Here is a 19520-nt window from a genome sequence, read left to right on the forward strand (position 1 = left end):
ATTTTGAGGTCGAAATTACCGACGGAAAATTTCCGTCTGTAATTACCGACGGAAACTTTTCCATCCGTAATTCAGTCGGTAACTACCGACGGAAAATTTCCGTCGGTAGTTACCGACTGAAGTACGGACGAAAAAGTTTCTGAATTTAAAAAAAAGGCGGGTCGCTGACGTGGAGGTTTTGGCAGGTTATTTTTTTCCAACGGAATCACCGACGGATTCAAAACGACAGCCCGTATAGTGCCCGTACAGTGATGTGACCGGTTCGCCGTTTAAATTGCCGATGGAATCACCGAGGGATTTGAAATGGCAGATCCGTACGGTGACGTGTCTATGTTTCCGTCAGAATCACCGACGTAATAACCGACGGAGTTTCCGTCGGTGAAACCGTCGGAAAAAGTTAATATATGACAGCTCTGCCGACCCTCTCCTCCCCTATTTCTCCTTCTTCTTCCTCATCCCAACTCTCCCCATCTGCAAACAACCAGCCCCCCCTCCCCCCCAAAAAAAAATCTTCCTCATATCAGCACAATAAGTTATATTTCTTGAAGTTTTGTGGTCACAGCATCCATGTTCTGATTTACCGACGGATTTTATCAATTTTTGTAAGTAATTCTATCTTTTTAAATTTTAACATTTAATTAAATGTCAATTTTATTGTTTTTTTAGTATATGTATTTTGTTAGTAGATGTACATGTTTTATTGTTATTTCTCAAACAAACTTGTAGTATATGAATGTATAATTTTATACCTGTTATGGTTTGTTTTAGATTTTGTAAGATTGTATTTGTTTGTAAATTGTTATTTCTTTATGGAATTACCGAATTACATGTGCTATTTTGAAATAATTAATAGCTTGCTTAATGGGCCCGTTTAAAGTTTTATCAATGGTACTATTGCGGAGTGGTAATTTTTGTAAATTTATATATTTTAATTCGTATGGACGTTGATAAATGATAATGAATATTTAATATTTATGAGAAGTTGTGATTGGTTTGTTGGATAATCTCGAGGTAAAGTAATATTTTTGCAAGTTTATTTACCTAACCTAGTTAATTAATACATGATGTCATCATAATTTTATAGAGGTTCGATATAAGTCATGGATGATCGTTCATGGATGTATCGAGATTCACCCCAAGGATTGCGGAGGATGGATTATTGTAACGGGGTTCAGGGTTTTATTAATTTCGCAACATCTATTCTCAGAAATTTTACTAGAGGCGGTATTAGGTGTCCATGCAGGAAGTGTGAAAATAAAAAGTATCTGCATCAAGATGTTGTAATGATGCATCTTCTACACAAAGGGTTTATGGAGAATTACTAGTGTTGGTATGCACATGGAGAAGTATTTGTTAGCGAGAGTGAGAGGAGAATGGAAGAAACGGTGGTTGGGTCTACTTCTAGTGCTAGCAACGTGCATGAAGCGGTAAATGACAACACTAATCCTTACAGAAATATGGTTATGGATGCAATGAGAATGAATCAAGGTAATGGCAGTCAATGTCCAATCGTAGAAGAAGAACCTAATGCAGATGCAGCTAGGTTTTTTGATTTGTTGAAAGATTTTGACGAACCATTATGGGATGGCTGCACGAACCACAGTAAATTATCGGTCGTAGCACAGGTGTTCACCATCAAGTCAGATCACGGGTTGAGTGAGGCCGGGTATGACAAGATTATTGAATGGGAAGAAGCATTTTACCTGAAGGGAACAGGCTGAAAGAGAACTTCTATGCTACGAAGTCCATGATGAAACCCCTCAGTTTAGGATACCAAAAAATTGACATGTGCCCTAACTTCTGCATGTTATACTACCTTGAAAATGCTGAGATGACCGAGTGCATGACATGCGGGCATTCCCGTTACAAACCTAGAACTGGCAGGGGAAAGACTCTAGTGGCATATAAAAAACTTAGATACTTCCCGATCACACCTAGACTGCAGAGGTTATTCATGTCACCAAGGACTGCTGAGCACATGACATGGCACCAAGCACACCATGCGGTTGATGGAGTGATGGTTCATCCTTCTGACGGCGAAGCGTGGAAACGCTTTAACAGTGTTCATCCTCACTTTTCAGCTGAATCAAGGAATGTGCGTCTTGGGTTGTGTACAGACGGATTCAACCATTTGGGTCATTTGCTGCTCCTTATTCTTGTTGGCCGGTCATACTCACAGTTTATAACTTGCCACCAGGAATGTGTATGAGGTCGGAGTTCATGTTTTTATCTACTGTCATAACCGGTCCAAGAAGCTCGGGGCGGAATATAGATGTTTGTCTTCGACCGTTGATTGATGAGTTGGCGCAGTTGTGGTCCTCCGGAGCTCTGACTTATGATATATCGAGGAAATAAAATTTCCTTATGAGGGCGGCATTGATGTGGACTATTAATGATTTTCCAGCTTATGGAATACTTTCTGGTTGGAGCACGCATGAGAAACTCGCATGTCCATACTGCATGAAAAACAACAAGGCATTCACGCTAGCAAATGGAGGTAAAGCTTCTTTTTTGACTGTCACCGTCGCTTCTTGCCACTTCATCACAGGTACAGAAAGAACAGAAAAGATTTCTTTGTTGGCAGAGTTGAAAAAGATGTTGCATCCCCGCGTCTTTCTGGTGAAGAATTACATGATGTTATCTCAGAGTACGGTGACATTGTGTTTGGCCTTCAATCAGGTAAGCAAAAGATTCTGGTTTTGGTTTGACCCATAATTGGGTAAAGTGAAGTATCTTTTTTGAGCTTCCTTATTGGAAGACCAATCTGCTCCGCCATAACCTTGACGTCATGCACATCAAAAAGAACATGTTTGAGAATATTTTCAACACCGTCATGGATGTGAAGGGGAAGACAAAGGACAACATCAAGGCTAGATTGGATATAGCTTTATACTGTAACCGTAAAAATATGGAGTTGGTTTATGATGAGTCACGGGTCGCAAAACCAAGAGCAAGCTTCGTGTTAGAGAAAAACACACAACTACTAGTCTACAAATGGCTTAAGAGTCTGCGTTTTCCGGATGGACATGCATCGAACATATCAAGGCTGGTTAATATAGAGGACTGCAGATTGTATGGAATGAAGAGTCATGACTGCCACGTGTTTATGCAAACACTCATCCCATTAGCTTTTCGTGATTTGTTGCCAAAGGGAATATGGGATGCACTCACGGAGATCAGTCATTTCTTCAGAGATATATGCTCTAGCAAGTTGAATGTTGATCACATTGAGAGGCTTCAAACGAATATCATCGAGACACTATGCAAACTTGAGATGATATTCCCTCCATCATTTTTTGACTCAATGGAGCATCTCCCTATACATCTACCGTTCGAGGCAAAAGCTGGAGGACCGGTCCAATATAGATGGATGTACCCATTCGAATGGTTAGATATTACAGTTGCAATGTAATTCATATATAAAAGTATTTTATATGTTTTTCTTAATTGAAAATACTTGATTAATATTTCAATACAGGTACTTGTTTAATCTCAAGAAAAAGGTTAAGAACAAGGCGCATGTTGAGGCTTCGATATGTGAGGCCTATATTGTTGAGGAGATCTCAACATTTATCTCGTACTATTTCGAACCTCATCTGAGAACGAGAATCAATCGCGTTCCACAGCATGATGATGGCGGTGAAGTGTCTTCCAGTGGGAACTTGTCAATATTCTCCAATACTGGACGACCCACACCTAAAAATGTCGTAAGAGGAAGATATTTGTCGGAAATAGAGTTCAAACAAGCACACAACTATGTTCTATTTAACTGTGATGAGCTGAGACCTTTTATTCAGTAAGTTTATACTAATTAAACTTTGTTAGTAATATACTATTAATTATATATTGTAATATCATACACTCATTATCACTTGCAGGCAACATCGTCAATATTTGCTCTCCAATAACTCACAGCTGACCGAATCCCAGATCTTTCAATTACAAGATGAGTAGTTTGCCACGTGGTTCAGAACACATGTAAGCACTATCACAAACTCATTCTAACTTGCAAAATTATTGTACGTATGCATGTCATTACGAGATTCTCGTTCATTTACTGTTTATTGATGTACATTACATACAAGGTTTATCAAATGGGAAGGAGTGCACCTAAGTCATTGTCTTCACTAAGCCTGGGGCCTGAAAGAAAATGTAAGTGCTACAACGGGTATTTTGTCAATGGATATGTTTTCCATACTGAAGAATACGGGCAAGGAAGAAAGACATACAACAGCGGTGTTTGTGTTAAGGGATCCACTAGTAGTGAGTTAGAAGTTGACTACTATGGTAGATTAGAAGAGGTCGTCGAACTGCAATATCATAACGAGTAGAATATAGTGTTTTTATTCAAATGTTATTGGTATGACACGACTGACAAAGGAATCAGAGTTGATCCACACTATGGTCTGGTCGAAATCAACTCAAAAGCTAGACTCCGCAACATAAACGATGTCTTTGTTTTCGCAAAGCAATGTCAACAAGTTTATTACACATACACCCCTTCATTTAGAAAGGATCGATCAAGAATTGATTGGTTGTCCGTTTTAAAAACGAAACCCCGGGGTCGTGTCGAGGTTGTTCAGGATGAGAACGAAGACACAAGTGTGTGAGATGAAGTCTTTCAAGTTAGTGAGGTGGTTGAACCATATCGAGTTGCTCCTTCGATTGAATTGGAAGAAAATTCAAATTTTCGTGTTTTCGATGATAGTCTTGTTGATGTTGACGCAGAGGAGTTAAATTTTATTTTGAGCTCTAGCGGACAACCAAATATCGATGAAGAAGATGATATTCATATTGAAGATTGCGATGAAGGTGATGACAATTCAATTGATGACGAAGAAGAAGAAAATTTTGACTAACTACCAAAATGAAGCCCTATGTAAAACCCTTTTTTTCATGTAATTTAGATTATGAATGATATATATATATTTTGAAACACAAAATATTTATTACTTGAAATAATTAGTTGAAATGCCACAATTATGAGATAATTACTTGAAATAATTATTGATCATGGATGATATATTTTGTGACATGAAATAATTACTTGAAATGCCACCACATCATCGACGGCCACACCGACGGACTTAGTCCGTCGGCATTTCACAGAGAGTTCGAAAATAATTACTTGAAATGCCACCACATCACCGACGGACTTAGTCCGTCGGCATTTCACAGAGAGTTTGAAAATAATTACTTGAAATGCCACCACATCACCGACGGACTTAGTCCGTCGGCATTTCACAGAGAGTTCGAAAATAATTACTTGAAATGCCACCCAATCATCGACGGCCACACCGACGGCCTTAAGTCCGTCGGCATTTCACAGAGAGTTCGAAAATAATTACTTGAAATGTCACCCTATCACCGACGGCCACACCGACAAATTTAAATTCGTCGGTAAGTTGTCGGTGGGTCAATTTTATCGACAAAATTACCGACGGACCGCGCGAATTTCAAAGGGTTGTGCATTAAATGCGCCTCTGACCGCATCATCTTGCCGACGGACCACGAAAAATATGGAGGGTCATTAAAAATTTTGGTGCGAAATTCAAAATTTACCGACGGATTTTTAACACATCCGACGGAATAAATTAAAATAATAATTAATTTTATATCCGTCGGTGAATCCGTCGGTAAAATTGCCATATAAGTTCAAGTGACCGCCCATTCAGTTCATTTTTTCTTCTCCTTCGTTTCTCACCTTAAGAATTTGATTTTTTTCCTCTCCATTCTTCAAAGCTTTCACCTCTAATCTCTAGCAAGTTTTCTTCATCTTCTTCATCAGTTTAAAAGGTTAGTCTTTCCTCTATTTCATTTTACTTTAATAGTTTTTTTTTTGCTATTTTTTTGGTTATTTTTTTTGTTTTGGTGTATTTTTTGTAATGTAGATAAAGTCTATAGTTTTTTTTGCATAATTCATTGCTAAAGTCTATAGTTTTTTTTTTTTAATTTATTGAATATTTTTTATTGTTGTATTGGCATAATTATTATTAGTTAATTTGTTGAATATTTATTGTTAATGTTGAATTTACCATAGAATTAGTAATTGAATATGTTGGAATAATTATTAATTTTACTTTATTATTGCATGATTTGTGTTTAATTTTTTCCATTTATTTTGATTGTTATTCTAGAGTTTTTTTTTAATTTATTGTTTTGTTGTATTGGCATAATTATTGAATAATTTGTTGAATTGTAATTCTTAATGTTGAATTTACCTTAGAATTAGTAATTGAATATGTTGGAATAATTATTAGTTTTACTCTATTATTGCATGCTTTGTGTTTAATTTTTTCCATTTATTTTGATTGTTATTCTAGAGTTTTTTTTTAATTTATTGTTTTGTTGTATTGGCATAATTATTGAATAATTTGTTGAATTGTAATTCTTAATGTTGAATTTACCTTAGGATTAGTAATTGAATATGTTGGAATAATTAGTATAGATTGGGTAAATTGGTTGTGGCTATTGTTAATATGTGCAGGTTTGTGGATTTAGGTAGTATCCAGTATAGGGGAGGTGCTGTCGAATTTTTTTTTTACATTTGAATTTAATTACATAATTATTTGTATCAAATTGTGTAGATGCGTAGAACGAAAACCAGAGTTGGTCGCTCAAGTGCGGTCGCTGCTAGTTCGTCTAGCAGCGAGGATGATATTTCCTTAGGTGCCGCTAAAGAAGAGGCACCTACACCACCTGCGACGTCAACCGATGCTGTCTCTTCCAGCGATACTTCACAGCGTAGAGGCGGCGTGCCTTCGCAGCGGAATCAATTTAGCCGCAAGTACGAGGCACAGTGGAAGGACGACCTTTCGATGTAAGTTTGTTAAGGTTTTAGTTTTTTTTAAAATTACAACATAATTTATGAAGTAATCACTATTGAATTTAATTCATTTATTTTCAGGTTCACAAACATTGAAGCCGCCCGAGTAATATCATCGGCGTTTAAATCGTCGATGGAGATTCCATTATTTCAATGGAGTCAGATATCCAAGCATCCTGAATGGATGCCTCAAATCAATGCATGGTTTGGCAGATTTCAGGTTGGTGTTAATTTATAATTTTCAGCTTATTTCTAATAAATTATTAATATAATTGTAAATAAATTATTGTTTTTATTTAAACTTGTTTATTTATACACAGCACAAATTCTGCTGGGACAGTGAGCATAACACTGTTGTGAGGAGGGTGTGGGAAAATCACGCGGCAACTAGGTAAGATCGAAAACAATACAGGATTTTTTTTAGACAAAAATTTATGTTTCGAAATGTAATTTTTGGTTGCGTGAAGTAGGTTGCGTGATTTTTGGTATGAAGCACAGAAAAAGGCAAAAAAAAACCGCGAGGGATAGGGGTTTCCATGGCTGGAACGATGTTGCGGTTTGGAGGGATTTCAAACCGATATACATCCCGAAAGATATATGGCCGCACTATCTTGAGCACGTGACGTCTGAGCGGTTCACACGACGCTCACAGTCTGGTGCTGGCAACCGGAATCGGCCAATTCATGGCGGGGTGACAACGCACACTGGCGGCTCCATTCCGTTTGCTGCACATGCGAAACGGATGGTAAGATTAATTTAAATAAAATATATCGTTAAATTCAGTTGTTGTTAATATATCTTTTTTCATTATAGGCTGCGTCTCTTGGACGTGAGCCGAGCCCGATGGAGCTGTTTGTGGAGACGTACGTGCGGAGTCAAGACCGCCAGAAGGGGGCGCAACAGTTCGTTGATAACCGTGCTCAGCATTTCGTGGTATGTTTGTTCAACCATTTTATTTTGTAAGTTATTATGTAAGTTATTATGTTTATTGTATTGAATATGATGATTACTTTTTTTTTTATTTTCAGGAGACCTATAATAATCGGTTGAGGGAGAGATACGGGGACGATACTTTGACCCATCTGGAATTCGATCCGGATTTGTGGATGGAGGTTGGCTCGTCAGGTGGACCCGATAAAAATCGGGTTTACGGGCTCTCCAACACTACGGCCAACAACTTGCGGTCGACCCGTAGTGTTTCAACCGTTGGGAGCTCCCAATCAATATCGAGCTCCCAATCTAAGGAGTTCGTGGTTTTGCAGCAACTCACCGAGAAATACGATAACCTAAAAGCGGAGTACGCACAACTCAAAGCGTCTCATGCACAACAAAGAGCAAGAGCAGAGTCTGAGCAACTCAAAGTGTCTCAAGCACAACAAAAAACGAAGTATGAAGCGGCTCATGAACAGCAAAAGGTGGCTTATGAACAGCTTCACGAAATGATTATGAAATTGTCAAATAGCGGAACATGTGCGCCTAATCCTTTTTGGCCGTATAACCACCAGCCTCCGCTAGGATCTCCTCCTCCTCCTCCAGCTCCATCATCTTTATATTAATTTGTAATCAACATTATTTACCTTTAAAACTTCATTTAATATTTTTCTTGAAACATATTCAGTTTGTAATGAATATTATTTAACTTTGTTTTTTTTTTTATGTTTAATATAAATTTTATTTGCATAATTGGTTTGTATTACAATTAATTTATATAGTTTTATATTATATATCCTAAATAATTTTTTAAAAACAAATTAAGAAAAAAACTATTACCAAGGATTTTACCGACGGATGAATTCGGTCGGTATTTTAAACACTCACCGACAGACTTACCGACGGAATTAATCCGTCGGCATTTAACAGTAGCTTCCACCATTACCGACGAATTTACAGACGGACATATTCTGTCGGCATTTCATACACTCACCGACAGATTTACCGACGGTTATTTTTCGTCGGTCAATCACAATATACCGACGGACTAAAAATCCGTCGGTATATTTCAAGCGGGAATCTTTTTTTTTGGGGCGCAAATTCCGTCTGTAAAACCATCGGCAAATGGTTTTTTTGTTTTTCCGACCGATATAGCGACGGAATGGGGAATCACCGACGAAGGTAAAGCCGACGGACGTAATCCGTCGGTGATGACGTCGGTAAAAAAATCACCGACGAACTTCTAATCACACACCGACGGAATGTTTCCGTCGGTAAAACTGTGAAATGTTGTAGTGACTCGAAAAATACCATTGGTAACTCCAACATTTTTAAAAAAATCCATTTTATAAAATTATAAAATAATTAAATTAACATAAATCAACACTCTATAATATATACTCAAAATGCTTGGAAAGAAGAAGAAGAAAATCAACTCAAACAAATTTGTAACAAATAAATAAAATGAAAAAATAAATTCAACTAAAAAAATTCGTATGAAAAAAATAAAGTTGCGATTGCTAAAAATTTAAAAATCTTATAAATAAATCAACTAAAAATTGATCTTATATGAAAAAAAAATCTCACAACAATAGTCATACAATTATTAAGAACAAAAACAATTAAAAATAAAAAAAACAAATATAGTGAAAAAAAATCATGAAAAAAGAAGAGAAAAGAAAAATCTTACCTTAATGTAGTTGCAAGTGAAGCTAAGGAGAGAGAGAAAATTCCGTAAAGCATATTAATTAAAAAAAACTAAGAGCATAAAAGAAGAAGACATACCCGAGCATAGAGAAGAAAAGAAGGAGATGAGGAGAGGAGAGAAGAGAAGAGAAAGAAATAGATATTGATGTTTTTTACATATAGGGAAAAAGAAGAAGAAGAAGAAGTAGAAGAAGAAGAATAAGAAATGAGTCTATCTCTTGTGAAATAAAGGGATTCAGGCTTTTTATTGCGGCGCGTTAACAACGGTTTTACCGACGGATAATTAAATATTGATATTTTTTAATTATTTCATCGGTAATTTTTTCTGTTATATTTAATTTAAATTTTCAATTTCATAAAAAGATTTCAGAAACCGCCAACAATCACCGATGATTTTTCAATCCGTCGGTGATTCTGTCTATAATATTTAAATGAAAATTTTAAATTAATTGAATTTTTTCAGAAAACAGCCAAATAACACAGATGACTTTTCAATCCGTCGGTGATTTTGTCCGTAAAGAACAACAATAAACAATGCAATTGGAAAGTGAACAGTTCTGGAGCTCTCTGAAAAATACCGATGGAATTTTCCGTCAATGATTCCCTTTATAATTGACATGATGAACAGTGTTCACAGTTTATCAACAAATTTACCGACGAAATTTATTCTATCGGTAATTCCATTGGTAAAAATAACACGTCATCATTTTTTTTTCTTTGTTTTATTTTTTTTTCCACTATAATTCCCTCGGTATATACCGAGAAAATATTTTCATCGGTAAAATCACTCGAAAATTTACCGACAGAAATATTCCCTCAATATTTCTATTTGTATTTATCGATTTTCTGGTAGTGATTAGAGAATTTTGATACTAGTTTGTGGATATTAATCTTTCATCCATATAACATGATATAACATGATAGTGTAATATGTTTTCTCGTTTCACATATTACCATTTAAATTCATGTATAAACATATGATGCAATAAATCCTTGTAAGGATAATCCAAGTTTATGAGTTTTAAAAAACCTAGTTTATCACATAAACTGATGAAAGTATCAACTACTACTTTACATGTGAGATTTCATTATTGATGTTTCCAACAACATTGTTATTAAATACTTTTCAAATAATAAGATTCAATTTTCATCTTATTTGTTGTACTATTATAATATATATGAAAACAATGAGGTATTTGAATATTTTTCAGTGATGGAATATAATTTTTCCTTTCACTTAATATCATAATTTTTAAATTTAATATGGGGGTTGATTTATGGTAAATTAATTCACGTATAAAAGAATTAATCTAAATTGACTCGAATTAACTTAATATTTTTTATTTTATAAAAAAATAATATCATGTTGAAAGAAAAAAAAATTAAAAAAAAAAAACTAAGTTTTAACTGAACTTTTTATATTAATCTAGATTGATTCAATTCAAATTTATAATCAAATTACACTCCCTATTATTTTGAAAAGGGACCTAGTTAACGGGTACCCGCCTAAAATAATGGTTATGAGAAGTTAATTAATTGAAGAATTTGTTTTTAGCCAAACAATTGGTGGCAACATCATTAATTTCTCGATCGCAGCATGGTTGCATATTTGAGAATCCCATAAAAAAACTAATGGCGTGACATCCACCGCAGATTTTACAACAATCAACAGATCAGCTGGCCTTTAACATGGATAAACGATACTAATTAATTCCTTGTTTTGCATATAAATTTCTTGTTTTTTTTTACATAAATATATATATTTTTAATTTTTAATTTTATTTGCCTATATTAAATTGATTAAGAATTAAATTTCGTATTTTTTTTATATATGTTTTCTATATAGTTATCGAGATCTTATAATCTCGGTAGCGAATTTGACAGGTGAACTTGAGTTTATCTAAATCAATCTAATATGTTGTTGTTTTAATATTTAAAAGTATATGTTATCTTGATTTTTTTAGTCAAACTTATTTATATCAGTTATGTATGTTATTTTTGGACTTATTGTTAGAGAATAATATAAGTCATATCCTGAGATCTCACTTAACAGTTTAAACTTTTGAGTTGAGATGGTTTTATGACATGGTATCAGAGTCTTGATGACCAAGCGGTCACGAGTTCGAATCTCACCATCCTCATTTATTTGATAAAAATTAAGCACAAGGTAAAGTGGGTCTGTACAAGTTTCAAGCCTAAAAAGTTTTTACTTGAGGGGGTGTATTAGAGAATAATATAAATCATATCATGAGACTTCACCTAACAGTTTAATCTTTTGAGTTGAGATGGTTTTATAACAAGCTGTTAATTAAATGAGATTTCAGGATATAATTTATATTATTCTCCAATAATATTAAGTTGATTAGATCATATAAAATCAATTCCAAAATAGTTTAAGTTTTTTATACTAAAAACTATATTAATAAATATTTATATATTTTTTTTATACAAAAAAAAAATCTGATCAGTCATGATGCTCTACGAGAAAGGATTTCATAAGTACAATCTTGGAAAAAACATGCACTTAGCTCTCCTCTTAATGGTGACCATGTTTAACACCTTTTTACTATAATTTTGGAGTTGATTTCCAAATTTTTCTATATAAATTTCTTTATATGGAAAATATGATTAATTGCAACCATGTTAACACCTTTTTACTGTTTTACATTAAAAAAATCTGAAACAAGGCAGTGGAAGGAAGAGTATATATATGTATACTGCACATATACAGCGACAAGTACCGTACAAGGAATCGAGTATATAGTTTTTAAGCTATAGCTTAAAACTTAATTAGCCTTCACTAGTATTCTGATAAGGAATAAAAAAAAAAATGAAGAATGTGGTCCTCACACAAAGTTCTTCTCCTTTTTCCACCTTATTTATCAAGGTCTTGTAGCTTCTTGTTTGCTTCATATCTTTTGTTTTCTTCTTTTTAGCTACCCTTCTATTTGTTTCTGAATATGGAAACAAGCAGAGCTGAAGGAAAGAGGAGCTTGAAGGAAATAGAAGATGAAGAGGAAGAAGAGGATGATGAAGATATTGCTGGAGGGCTAGGGTTTGTAGATGATGACAAGATCAAGAAGAAAGGAAAGAAAGGATCTAGTGGTGGTGGGTCGTCGTCAATGCTGCTGGTTTCTTGTCAAGCAGATAATTGCACCTCTGATCTGGCTGATGCCAAGCGATACCATAGACGCCATAAGGTTTGTGAGTTCCATGCCAAAGCTCCCTTTGCTCCCGTCAATGGACTGCAGCAACGCTTTTGCCAGCAATGTAGCAGGTGAAACCCTAATTTTCCTCGTTATTTCCAACACTTCAAATCAACTGCACAAATTATTTTTTCTATCCTTCCAAGAGTGGTACAAAAGAAACAAAGTTTTAATCCCAATTAGCTCTACCTACCTATCTATCTATCTATATTAAAAAAAAAAAAAAAAAGCTAATTTCTCAAGCTAGTTTTTGAAATTAACATTTTCTTTTTTTTTTTATTGTGAAATTAACGATATTTTCCATTATTTATTGTGGCTCAAATACATGACTGTTTGTCTTGGTTATGAAGATTTAAACTTAAATTTAGACTTTTAAAGGAAATCTAGTATCCCATTAATTAGCATGAAAACAAGCCCAAAATCGAGATATTCTCATAGCTAAATGGGGGTAGAGATCTGTGACATAATTCCTCAAATTATAATTTAGAACTTTCTATTATTTAGTTGTGATGTTGAAATTAGATTTTAAATGAATGTAGGGATTATAAAATATATTCATAAAAAAGAAATTATTCATTGCATCCAAATGAATATCATGAGGAAGTAATTTCTCCTGAAGAATTTCTCTTTAATTCACCAAAAAGAGAAGAAGAAAAAGAAGAAATTCCCCCTTCCTACATAATATGAAGAAATTAAAGAGAAAAATATATATGTTTTTATATGATGAGTTTACCCCTGAAAAAAAAGATCAAATATTAACCTAAATATTACCAAAAACATCTCCCCATAAAAGAAATATAGTATTAAAATCCTTGTGTCTTTTTATATTTATGCTTGGACCCTGACCCTATTTCCCCTGAAGACTAAAGAGGAGGTTGGAAGTTAAAACTCCTCTCCCGTAACTAAGAAGGAGGAAGAAAAAAGGAAAGAAGAGATAAATTAAGATTTGACTAATTCAAATATGTTAAAGTCTTGGCCTCCTTATTATCCTTAGGAAAATAAAGAAGAAAAAAAAAGAGCATTAATTTTAATTTTTCACTAAATAATTAATTGGATATGATGAAGCTTTCATTCATTAAGGTTTTTTTTTTTTTCCAAAATATACTTGCATGATGCTACACGAACATTAAGGAAAAACACCAAAAAATACGTTAGGTAATATATTTGAGGAATTATTTTAGTGAGATTTACTATTGGGTTTCTCATTAAAATCACAATTCAATGGCTCATAATTTTAGAAAAGTCATTTTCTTGTTATTTATTTTTTATCCGTGATAAAATTGTATACTTTGTAGGTGTTTTTTTTCTGAAAAATAAATATTTTGTTCAATTTACTCTTGAAATTAACATTATATTAAACATTTGATTTATTTTTGGAAAAAAATGTTATTAATGTATAATGGATTTGTGGTTGTTGACTCTTTAAACTCGTGTATAGTTTTGTATTTGAAAATGAATCTTAAAATTCATGTTGAACAATTAAGTTATTGGTTGATATTGTGTAGTAGGGTATTTTTTAAAAGAGTTTTTTTTTAATTAAAAATATATTAAAATGATTTTATTTTAAATATCAGCTCATTAAAATTATCAAAATTATTCAGAAACACCTGAAAAAACATAATTTGATGATTTTTAAGATAAAAAAAATTTAAAAACATTTTAAAAAATAGACTGTAAAGCAAAAATTAGGAACTGGATTGCTTTTAAATATTCAAACCTAAGTACGTACCTAACTCTCTTTGTTCACAAGTCACGCATGACAATAGAGTGGCCAAAGGATAGGTATGTGAGCTGGAGATCACAAAACTACCATAAGTCATTAGAGAAAGATTAATAAAGGGGCACACCACAAAACCCCACTCCCATTAATGTCTGTCCATTCTTAATATTACTCTTAATATCCTTGTTAATGATCTAATTAATAACCTTAATTAGTCAATATAGTAATTAATTATTCCTAATTTGACAAAGTGTCTGTGAGTCGCCTTGATAGCATCTCAATTTGTCCACTTGACGACTGTGTTTTTCTTCTGTTGCGAGTAGAGAGTTCTGGCTAGATTTATACTCAATAATTGCTCACAGACCACTGCAAAATTAGCATCTAACTTTATGAATAACAAGCTACAATTAATGGGGTGGGGGTGCAGCAGCTGTGTCCTTTGAAAATCACCATTGCACAAATTTGCATTCAATATCGAAGTCGTATACAACATCGAAAGATGAGTTGAAATAGACAACTCACTTGTATTCGTACACTTTCTTACTCACACACTTGTTTAATTTTCAGCATCAAGATTGAGTATTTGAAGAGGTGTATAATATAATATAATATAGTATAGTATAGTATAATATAGTAGTATTGTATAGTATAGTATAGTATAGATAGAAGCTAGAGTTTTCATGATCTAAAGTTATAGATATAAGCTATAAAGAAATATAGTGAAAATCTAAATCTAGAGAGAACCCTTTGATGTTTTATAAAATCTGAATAAGAATAAAATTAGATTTTTTTATTTATATTAGTTTTAAAATTTTAGTATCGATAGTAATTTTCAAGTCTTGTTTGAAAAGTCTTTTTAATTTTTTATTATTATGAAATTTTAATTCGATAGCAACATAACTTGCAAAATTTATTTTTAAATTTTAGCTCCATTTAATATATAATTTGATTAAAAATTATGTTTGATTTATCAAATTGTATTTTAGATTTTTTTTAAACTCTTTTAAAGTTAAAAATCTTAGTTATTAATGAAATAATATAATGAATATTATTATGCCAAGAGTATGAAAGAAATTTCTCCACATTCGTATCCAAGAAAAATCTATGAATATGTAATTATTTATTACACAATTTTTTAATCATATGTTTTTATTTAAAAATAATTTAAAGTAATCTTTAGTTTGTCCCTCTTATCTAAAATATCACTCCATTAATTATTTTCGATCATTGACATAACACGTAAATATATAAATCATGTCAATAGAAACTAACAAAAATATATTCTAAGTTTTTGAATGTTTGCAAATTAGTTTTAATTGGACTAATTAACATAGATATATCATAGAACAGTAATAAACTAAAGGTTAGATCGATTTTCTGTATTTTATACAGTAATCGAATGGTGTGAGGTAGTTTTAGCCAAGAATAAAAGAATAGTGCCGATGAGCTTCCAGTTCAGTGACACTAGTGCTCAAAACACCAATGAAATCCCAAGTTCGACTTCGTTGTGAAATAAAAAGAAAGTTACTTTTCATATAACTCAACCTCTTAAGCATGTCTCTTCGAAATGGTGCCTGCAGGTTCCATGATTTATCAGAGTTTGATGACAGCAAAAGGAGCTGCCGGAGGCGTTTAGCAGGGCACAATGAACGGCGTAGGAAAAGCTCGGCTGAATATCAAGGAGAAGGATCGAACTGACAAGAGTTGTGATCTCTCAGGAGTGCTGGAGGAAGGCTCACTACATAAGAGGGAGACAATTACGTATTATTTCCCCCATAAAGTGCCTCTTCCAAGCATATTTAGATTGGTTAAAATATCTAAATATGTGATCATTGCCATGCTCTCTCTCTTCTGTCAATCCTTAGCTTTCATATTAATTATAATCTATGATCTGTACTTAATTAATACCATTCAATAAATGGATGCCATATATATTATTTGGGTGACGAGAAAGATTTCAAATTTCAAATTTTGTACTTTTTAATCATAGATATCTGGATTAGTTTCTGGATTAGTTTACGTACAAATTAATCTCTCAAAATCTTGAAATTAAAAAAAAAATAACAAGTAATAAATGTTGAGCCATGCTAAATTGCTAGCCTCCGAAGATCGGAATTTTTGCCGACGGTTGAAATGCAAGTAAAAGAGCAGGAATTACACCAAATTATCTTCTTATGGCAATTAATTTCCACACGACCTAGGGGGTGTTTGAAATTGTAGTTTTGTTTGGAATTGTAGTTAAACTGTATTTTTGAAAATTTTTATTTTTTTTAGTTTTAAATTAATTGTTTTTGATATTTTAACGTGATAATATAAAAAATAAACCGTTATTATTTGAAATTCTCTTCAGCCATGGATGGATGTGACCAAAGGACTACATCCTTCCTAGAAACATGACTTGCATAAGCATATCTCCAAACTGAGGACAGGATTAATTCACGACCTTCCTATATAGAATCTGTAAGTAAGGAAAAAAAAAATCACTACCTTATCTTTCAGGCAGCAATATCAGAGCACTGATCGTCTTGAAGAATTACTATTTGGAGCTCAAAGATTCAATTAAATCATCCCCGGTGCAATCTAGAGAACTTCATGCGTCAAACCCAATAATGGTGATGCAATGAAAAATTAGAAATCCTTGGTAGCTAACTGCCTCTTCTAGTCACGATTTATCCCCTAGCATTTTCATGGCTAGCTCCCAGGTGACTATTGCAGCGGCATTAGCAGGAAATGCTCTCACTATTGTCGGACCGAAACCTGTATAGCATCCTTTAAGTCCAGCCCTGCTGTAGATCTATCAAAAAAAGGAATTAATTTGGGTTCTTTGTTTTCTTAAAAGAACAGTATTTTATAGTTTACTGAACATCGCCCTGGTATTAGAATTAGGGAGAGCTATTGAAATCAACAAAAAGAGAGGAACAGGACGTCTTACAGAATTCAGAACTGCAAATGGATTTCTTGTGGAGCTTTTATCTGGAGCTGTCTGGATGATAGTTTTCGCCACATCCAAGGGCAAAACAGCAGACCAAAACTGGATAGCATCAGAATGAAAAACTGAATCAAATGACTTCATGAAGCACATTAAACAATTTTTTTCAATAGATGCAAGATATCAGCATACTTACAGCTACGCCACTAAGGCCACCGGTCACAATTCCGATCCCCATGTCAGTTAAATTGCTGTGGTCAGATAAAGTGGGTTTCAATTGTAAATGCATGTAATAACGGACATACTCATAAACACTAAAGAAGACAGCACTTCCAATAGATTCTCTCAACAATGTTGTAAAACCTCCACGAAAAATGCCTGTAACCTGAAAGGTTATCCATCAGCTAAGACTGCATCATAAATTTAAGCTTCTAATAGGCAGAGGGTTTCCTCACCCCTTCATTTTTCATTGTTTGGAGGGCACAATCAAGTGGGCTACTGTATCTACTGAACTTTGGAACCAAGGAGTCAGTGCCTTGAATTTGCATCCTACACTGAAGAAACATGGTTTCACAATAATGCTACAGAAGGAAAAAAACAGAAGGGAGACGGCACTCCGTTATATATGAAAGCCACAACTGACTTACTTTTACTAGCTCTGATGGGCATAATACAAAACTAATAATAGCTCCGCCATATGCTGCTGATGGAATTATTACTTGGGGTCGGGGCACATCACTTTGACCTCCTCCCTTCACGAGTAAGAAAGAGGTGATAAACAATCACATGATAGATTCAAATCTCAACAAGACTTCAAAAGATATATATGCACAAAAAGGCTCTTCCAACTAACTTTACACAGACCTGCAATGACTGCTTTGTTTGGGAATAAATGCCAAAAAGAAGGGAACTCTCAAAAGCCACTCCAACAAAAGATGATGTTGCCCCTCTATACAGTCCTTTAACCTGTCAACAACAACTATCACCTAGCTATCCTTTCAAAAAGAATAATGTCAGGAACATGCACTATAATTCATGAGATGTTCTACTAAAGCAGTGTATGACCTAGAAGCTGTGCAGCAAGGATAATTACAAGATATTTTAATCGACTTCCAATGACAGAATGACTAAAAGCAATAAAACAATGTCAGGGACCAAAGAGCAGAAGCATGTTGCTGAAATTTATGAGTTCACAGGTGAACTAACATCATCAAACCGAAAATCTTCTCACTCACAGATTTTAACATGAATCTACCAATCATGCAAATAACCTTGGAACAAATCAGTAAGCAATATCAGTAAAGTCACCAAACATGGGAAAGGCATATTCCTACAAAATTCTACCCACAAACGATTTTGTTGAATTCTTCAGATCAGAAAAAAGTATGCAGCCTATCTTCGCATAAACTGATACACGAACTTAATCTGGCATAAACATAATTGAATATTTAAAAATTTCCACTTTATCAATCTAATTCAACTTAGAAATCATTGAGTTAATTTTGTGCTTCGCAAGAAAACGTTAAAAAAGCATACTCCTTCAGTCTGTAGTATCCTAGCCGTGCAATGCAAACCATTCTTGTACTTAATCCCATGTGCTTCTGTATTATGTTTCTGTAGCATCACCTAATAAACACAAATACGCACACAATTCAGTAACAAACCTTTGTCAAAACTACGCAAAAACTCATTAACACAGACCAGTAACCATCAACAGATAGACCCATATTCACTACCCCTTTAAGCATCCCCACAAACTCCAAATCTAAAGCAACAAACGTTATGATTGCCCACATCATAAAATTTCATTTTAAACAAGTTTTGAATCAAAAGACTGAAAATTGATAGATGGGCACCTGTGAAGCACTTACCTTGACAGTGTCAAAAGGGTGACCAGTGATAACAGTAGCAACACCAGCAAGTAAACCGGCTAAGTATTCCTTGTAAGCGAATGTCTCTCCCATTTTTTGGTTTCTCTTTCAAATCTCTCTCTTTTCTCTCTAAACCCCTAAACCTCAAAAGTAATTAATTAACAAAAAATCATTGTCCTTAATAGACTCGTAAAAGTTGGGTGGTTGTCCTTGTCAGCGACCAGTCACCACACTACTGTTTTCATGTCTAAAATTGGTGTGGGAATCTGTGGCCGCAAGAGAGGAGAGATTGCCCAGAAATGTGCAAATTACAAAGAGATGGTGAGTGATG

The 19520-nt window shown here is 33.9% G+C and overlaps 3 protein-coding genes across 3 annotated transcripts; 2 read left to right on the forward strand and 1 right to left on the reverse strand.

Annotated features, from left to right (window-relative positions):
- Window positions 1–3268: 3268 nt before the first annotated feature.
- LOC127903976 (uncharacterized) lies at window positions 3269–3871 on the forward strand. The gene is made up of 2 exons (XM_052445210.1): window positions 3269–3387; window positions 3479–3871. The coding sequence occupies exons 1-2, from the start codon at window positions 3275–3277 to the stop codon at window positions 3798–3800; spliced, it is 435 nt and encodes a 144-aa protein (XP_052301170.1). The 5' UTR covers window positions 3269–3274; the 3' UTR covers window positions 3801–3871.
- An 8385-nt stretch (window positions 3872–12256) lies between these two features.
- On the forward strand, window positions 12257–16358 carry LOC18103048 (squamosa promoter-binding-like protein 3). The gene is made up of 2 exons (XM_006377325.3): window positions 12257–12740; window positions 15970–16358. The coding sequence occupies exons 1-2, from the start codon at window positions 12424–12426 to the stop codon at window positions 16085–16087; spliced, it is 435 nt and encodes a 144-aa protein (XP_006377387.2). The 5' UTR covers window positions 12257–12423; the 3' UTR covers window positions 16088–16358.
- Window positions 16359–16702: 344 nt separating this feature from the next.
- LOC18103050 (mitochondrial arginine transporter BAC1) lies at window positions 16703–19520 on the reverse strand. Its single transcript, XM_006377327.3, has 8 exons — window positions 19190–19520; window positions 18855–18944; window positions 18183–18284; window positions 17966–18070; window positions 17774–17872; window positions 17515–17703; window positions 17322–17420; window positions 16703–17183 (listed from the first exon to the last, which is right to left on the reverse strand). Exons 1-8 carry the CDS (start codon window positions 19280–19282, stop codon window positions 17052–17054), a joined length of 909 nt encoding a protein of 302 aa, XP_006377389.1. The 5' UTR covers window positions 19283–19520; the 3' UTR covers window positions 16703–17051.

This window comes from Populus trichocarpa, chromosome 11, assembly GCF_000002775.5.
Source record: "Populus trichocarpa isolate Nisqually-1 chromosome 11, P.trichocarpa_v4.1, whole genome shotgun sequence".
Taxonomy (NCBI): Eukaryota; Viridiplantae; Streptophyta; class Magnoliopsida; order Malpighiales; family Salicaceae; genus Populus; species Populus trichocarpa.